The sequence below is a fragment of the Arachis ipaensis genome, chromosome B8, assembly GCF_059453495.1.
Source record: "Arachis ipaensis isolate K30076 ecotype BB chromosome B8, ASM5945349v1, whole genome shotgun sequence".
Taxonomy (NCBI): domain Eukaryota; kingdom Viridiplantae; phylum Streptophyta; class Magnoliopsida; order Fabales; family Fabaceae; genus Arachis; species Arachis ipaensis.
This window is the reverse complement of record NC_142443.1, coordinates 33,801,102-33,807,785: the sequence shown is the minus strand read 5'-3', so window position 1 is coordinate 33,807,785 and position 6,684 is coordinate 33,801,102. Positions and strand designations below refer to the sequence as shown.

General features: G+C 38.5%; 1 protein-coding gene across 1 annotated transcript; it reads right to left on the bottom strand.

The window, feature by feature from the left end:
- Nucleotides 1-4,097: 4,097 nt before the first annotated feature.
- Nucleotides 4,098-6,375, bottom strand: LOC107610896 (uncharacterized). Its single transcript, XM_021108202.1, has 4 exons — nt 5,463-6,375; nt 4,898-5,323; nt 4,346-4,435; nt 4,098-4,255 (listed from the first exon to the last, which is right to left on the bottom strand). The coding sequence occupies exons 1-4, from the start codon at nt 6,373-6,375 to the stop codon at nt 4,098-4,100; spliced, it is 1,587 nt and encodes a 528-aa protein (XP_020963861.1).
- Nucleotides 6,376-6,684: the final 309 nt, after the last annotated feature.

The following is a 6,684-nucleotide window of genomic DNA, read 5'->3' as shown; positions in this document are numbered from 1 at the left end:
TAGAAAGGGTGAGAGAGAGTACTACAACAGAATAAAACAGAAATAAACTAGGAAGAAACCATAGTCTGCTCTGTCACCATGTCCACAATTTCACCAAGGTGAATTATGACCTGCATCTGAAAATCAACAACAACATATGGTATGAGAACCAGAGGTTCTCAGTATGGTAACAGTGTCCAATATTTAAGATATAAGGTTCCGGGACGCCAAAGGCAATCCTAGAACTTTTGAACATCACAGATATTCAAGCTTAACAAAAAATAAATAAATTAAACCATAAACCATAAACAGGGTTATCTAAACTTAGTAGATTTCTAACTAATACTAGTCGTGCCGTTGTATCCCACAGCCTTCGCCAACCTAACCTCCGTGCGATCCCATCCCCACCGCCTCCCGATCCTCCTCAATGCCAGTAAAACACATTTAATGCAACCATGTAAAACACAAGTAATATACATATACAGCAGGTAGTTCAACTAGCATTTAGGCATGTTATTCAAATAGGAAAAACTCAAGTAATCAAAGTAAGCAGGCATATAGAAGATGCATATGATGAATATCTATCCTATTTGTCTCGTGATATCACTTGTCGGTTCAAAATGCTAACCCGACACATCCCTGGGATGTCGCCTTTTTGCCACGACCAGGGGTATAGTGCGCTGCTCACTCTTTTTAGTGCCCAACACTTTATCTTGTGCCCCGTGGGTTATAGTGCCCGAGTTCACTCTGGCGGCAGAAAACTTATGTGAGCGGGAGATTGCCACAGTCCTCACATCTCAACGTAGGCAGGAGACTGCCTCGACCCCTATGCCGGCACTACCACCTCGACAAGCAAGAGACTGCCACAGCCCTTGCCAAGGCGCACAGCGACTTACCAAACATAACAATTCAGTAATACAGCACAACTCATTAGCCAATATCAGTATACCTCAAGTTTATCAATCTCAGATCAATCTCAACTCATTTGCAAGTTCCAATCTCCTCATCCATCATCCATATCTCAAGTTTATTGTAAAATCCGGTCAAATCGTAATTAATTAAATAATAAATTTAATAGAAGAAAATATGGTTAAAAATCTAGCACTCGGAATTTGATAATTTAAATATGATATTTGGACTTAGTGAATTTTTCTGAGTCGGAAAACATAGTTTTCTGCATAAAAACGCGCACTGGAATCTTGACCAGAAGTATCGACTGAGATCTGTCTGGTACTGCAGCTGAGAAAATTAATTATAAGTGAATAAGCCTAAGAAATTAGGATTTATAATTAGGATGGGTAGAAATATTTAAAATGTGATTTAAAGCTCTAATCTTGAAGGTTTTGGCCCAAAACGGACAAAAATAAGTGAACCGGGCACAAGTGAGCCCAAGACCCAACATATATAAACATTAGTCATGAGCATTTCAGCTCATTTACCCTAAAGAAAGAGGGTAGGGGCGGCTAGAGAGTAGAGAGGAAGGAAACCTAGCCTTCCAAACTTCAAATCGTCATAACTTTCTCTCCGGAACTCCGATTGACGAGCCGTTTGCGGCCACATGTCGCTCTTCTCATCCTATAAAATTCTATCTAAGTTTTGTGGTGAGTAATCCACTCTCCTCTGCCCAGTTTCGTTTTTCCCCTTGTATTTTGAATTTGATTTGGGTTTTGAGGAAATCTTGTGATTTTGGTTGTTTAGGGGTGCTCTAGTATGAGACATTGGTGATATTCATCATAAAATTTCGTGGGTTAAGGTAAGGAACCCTCCAACCCTTGTGATTTATTATTTTCATGAATCCTAGGTTAATGTATATATGTGAAATTGGTTATGTTAGTGTATTTGGTGATTTTGGGGCATAATTGGGAGGTTGGTGTTGCTTGAGGAGCTTTGGTGAGGCTTGGAGCTAAGGGTTGGTGCCTTGGTGGAAACTTCCAAGAAGAAGCTCAATTAATTTGGCTACAAGAGGTACGGTTTAAGTTTCATTTAAGTACCGTGTGGTGTGATGAGAATTTCTAGGCTAGATGCCCCTAGGATTAAGTTTGGATTGTGTAAATGGTTGGTGCTAATATGCATAGTTGATATGTAATGTGAATTAATGATTGAGTTGAGAATTGTATGGATTTGTATGTTTGGTGTGTTGAGAATTTGATGAATTGGATAATGAATGTTGGTTTGTGGAATATGCATTTATATTGTGAATTTGGGCCGAAGGCCATGGATTTTGGGCCGGAGGCCGGAAAAAGGTGAGGAAGATAAGTTGATATGTGTATTATGTGATGATATAAGAGATTGGATGGATTTAGATATTTCATGTGTGAATAATTGGTTTGGTTATTGAATAATACGGTTTGAGGAATTGAGGTGTGGAATTTGATAGTTTTTAGGTGAAATTGTGTAAAGGAGGTAGGTTTGGTTTTGTTGAGTGTGATTGTGTTAATGGGGTTGGGTTGTGGTCATTTGGATGAGTGGAAATGAATTTGGCTTGTGAACATTAGAAAAATTGGTACTTTCTAGTTTTGGGGTAAAAACTGATTTTGACCAACTTTGGCGGTCCGTAACTCGATCCACGGAGTTTGGAATTATTCAAAAAATGGATTTTCATGAAAGTCTATTCAAAGATCTTTCCAACGATTCAGAAATGGTTGAAAAAAAAATTTTGTAGAAGAAGTTATGTGTGGTGGGAGTTTGAGGTTTTAAAATGAAATTCTGCAGCTTTTTAACTTAGTAAAATTTTTGGCAGAACGCACACCCACGCGTATGCGTGGCCAACGCGCACGCGTCATTTTCAAATATTCGCCATCCACGCGTACGCCTGGACGACGTGTACGCATCGATGGGCTAAATCAGTTGCCCAGCCAAAATTCCCGAGAGTTGTGCCGGAGTTGTGCTGGTTTTGTGCCTGGGGCACAAAACGCACCCACGCGTATGCGTGGCTGACGCGCAGGCGTCACTTGGCTTTTCTCCCATTCACGCGTGCGCGTGGGCGACGCGCACGCGTGACCCCGTTTTTCACCCCAAAGCTTATTTTGAGTTTTTAAAGCCAAATTTCAGACTTCTAAGTCTCCATTCTCAGCCTTTTTGTCTGGAATACTCATAGTATGCCTAGCGATGGGAAGAGACTAGAAGATGTGGTAACTTGTGGATGAAGTAAGGGGATAATTAATGATGAGTTATGATTAATGATGACTGTATGAGTTGCTGAGGGTGATGATGGAAGTGCGGTGTATGCCGTGAGCCAATGGGCTGTATTGGATAATGATTATTGGCTAGTTATGGGTTATGCCATGAGCCGGATGGCTATGATAAATATTGATTTATGGCTGAGAATGAAAATATGGCGTTGAATGATTGTTTTATCTTGAGGTCTCTTTCTCGGAAGTGCGACCCCAGAAAGATGAAGGAAGGTGAGGATCCCCTTCCTTGTTTCTCCTGGTATTGTAAAATCGCCCCCTGCGAGATGGTGGGAGGTTAGGATCCCCTCTTTGGTTCCTCCTGGGCATATGAGAATGTACCTCCTGGGAAGATGCAAGGGTTGTAGTTGCGCCCCACTTGCTCCAGGTTGATTAGTATAGAGGCTCCCCGAGTAGACGCAAGGGTTGTGGTTCGTCCCACTTGCTCCAGGTCAGAGATTGTGACGCCTGGGTAGTAGCGACAGTAGTGGTGATTCCACTCGCTCCAGGTTGATCTTTTAAACACCTGTCTAGGTAGATGCAGTGGCATTGATCCTCTTATTCCGGGATATGGTGAGACATACCTGCCTGGGTAGATGCAGTAGAGTGATTCCACTTGCTCCAGGTTTGGTTTTGAGCATAGTTATCAGAACCGAACCGGTAATCAATCCGGTCATATGACCAAGTCACCGGCTTACTGGTTCAACTGGTGGGTCACTAATTCACCCGGTTAACCCGGTCATAACTAAAAAAATATAAAATAATATTAATAAAATTGAAATAATGTCTTAAATCTTAAAATGCGAGTCTTACAAACATTAATAATCAAATATCAAGTCTTAAACATAACTAATAATCTAAAAGAAGAGTTAATAAACTAGTTTCTAGTATAAATATGTTCTCAATTTAAATCAACAAGAGCAAGTTAAAGATAACACAATCATTAAATCAAGTCCAAGGGGTGAGCTCAAAGTTGGCATCAACATCTTGATAGGGAAAATTAGGAGCTTGATCAACATTTCCCTCATTTTGATTTGTATCCATATCTTCCATAGCATTGTTACTTGGTCCATCATTATCTTGGTCATCTTCCAAATTTAATTTATCTACATTTGTGTATTTTTGACAAATCAATATCAAGAATAATTCGTAATAGCAACTGACAATTAAAATATTCAAGCAATTGAAGAATTTACCAAGATCATCCAAAGTTGGTTGAATGGACATATTTGCCAAATCATTTCGTAGAGTATCAACCTCTTCAGGAGTTAAAAATGGCGGTGAATCTTCCAATATCCAATCCGAATAGTCATCAAATGTATCAAGACAAATTGGATCATAGCTTTGCTTTCTCATTAGATTCCTATGTTATCAAGTTATGTAATTACTAAACTAAAGATTAAATTTTAATGAACAATACTTTTTAAAATTAGATAAATAATTATAGAAGATACCTTTGTTGTAGCCTCAAGTTATAATGAACGAAAACAAGATCATTAAGCTTTTGATGTTCTAACCGATTCCTCTTCTTTGTGTGGATGTGTTCAAAAATACTCCAATTTCACTCACAACCAGAAGAACTACAAGTTTGACTTAAAACATGAATGGCTAACTTTTGTAAATTTGGTGCTCCAGTTCCATAAGATTCCCACCATTGGTCTTAAAATCAAAAGAGGCAATGCATTACAATTAGCCTTTTTAAATAAATAAACGAATAAAGAAAGATAAAACTAAATAAATATATTTACCTGGCATCACTGTGCTTCGTTCACACAGTGCAGATTGTCTTCCAAAATCATCTTCAGCATTAGAATATATTCTCTTCTCACTTGTCAACTTAGTATTCAATTCTAGATCATCATATGAATATTTCTCAATTACATCTAGTAGGCCAGAAGTGGTTTGCTTATATTTTTCAAATTCAGCAGCGTTGAATCGAAAAGCAGGGTTTAACCAATAGCCAGCAGCATGAAAATTTTTTTTAAGTTGTGAATCCCAACGAGTATCCAAAATCTTCAAGTAAGGCTCCACAATCTTCTTTCTTCGTCGAAACCTCTTCACCATCTCTTCTCTAGCCATATTAAAAGCTTGATAAAGAAAACCCATTGCAGCTTTATCTTCACTATCCACAATACGAAGCACACGAACAAGTGGCTCAGTAAGTTTGACAACATCTGTACATTGATTCCAAAACTTAGAGTCTAAAACTTGATCCACAAATATTTTAGCTTTAGCTTCTTTGGAGTAGGCTGAGATTGTCCATTCTTTAAAAAGTTACCATATCTCTTAATGCATCTTTTTGAGCTAGAATACTTTGCAAAGCTATGAAATTGGTAGCAAAGTGAGTTGGAGCTGGACGAAGTATTTCTCGTCCACCAGTAAACTTTCTCATAAGATACAATGGATGACAATGATTATATATGTATTTAGTAATCTTTGAAGCATGTGAAACTGTCTCACTGACTTCATTCAACTTTCCAATATCTTGCAACATCAAATTAATACAATGCGCAGCACAAGGAGACCAATACAACTTAGGGAATTCAGCTTCCAACAACCTTCCAGCAGCAACATAATTTGCAGCATTGTCCGTCACTATGTGAACAACATTTTCAGGACCGACAAAGTTGACAACATCCTTAAAAAGCTTAAACAATAATTCAGCAGTCTTGGAGGCATGAGAAGCATCAACAGACTTTAGGAAGATAGTTCCTTTAGGACAATAAACCAAGAAGTTAATTAAAGTGCGCCTACAACGATCAGTCCATCCATTAGCCATGATAGTACATCCAGTTCGCTTCCAAATTTCATGATACTGTTCAATAATCTTTTTCACATAATCCACCAACTTACTCAACAAATACCCACGAACTCTACCAAAGTTTGGACCTTTATATCCTACACCCATGTTTGCAATAGCATCAATCATTGGTTGGTAATATGCTGAATTAACTGCATTAAATGGCACACAAGCATCAACCATCCACTTTGCAATGGCAATGTCACATTTTTCCACAATTTCTTTACTTTGCAATACACGTTTTATCGTTGGTTGGGCTCCAAGTGTTGTTGAAGATGGAAAAAACGTCTCTATTCCAGTAGTTTTTTTTCCTTTTCCTAGCTGCAGGTGGTGGCAACCTTGTCCTTGAATGTTGGAGTTGTTGCTGCCGTGCTTCAAGCTCTTCCATTCTATCAAATTCTCTTTCAACATCATCACGTGCTCCATAACTTTCTGCATAATTTTCTTGAGTTTTTCTTTTCTTATTCATAAATTCTTCAATATTTTGCCCAAATTGATGAGCAACAGCAGGTGGAACCTTTTTGCACTTTTCAACATCTCCTCCTTTTCCAGCCAAGTGATACTTAAATCGATTAATCCCACCTCCCCTAACAGGTTTGTCACAATATATGCACATCATAGTAATTTTCCCTATTTTTTCCACAATTTGTTTACAATGACCCCAAGCTGGATCAGTCTTTCCTCTATTATTATAAACTCTTTTAGTGGTAAGATCAGGGGTGGAGTTGCTGATGA

Bases quoted from the DNA above. Each gene is read 5' to 3' on its own strand.
- LOC107610896 (XM_021108202.1), bottom strand. From the start codon at position 6,375: ATGGAGCACGTGATGATGTTGAAAGAGAATTTGATAGAATGGAAGAGC. The intron at 5,324-5,462 runs GTATTCTAGCTC...ATCAATGTACAG, and splicing joins CAATTTCATAGCTTTGCAAA to ATGTTGTCAAACTTACTGAG. The intron at 4,256-4,345 runs GTAAATTCTTCA...ACACAAATGTAG, and splicing joins ACCAACTTTGGATGATCTTG to ATAAATTAAATTTGGAAGAT.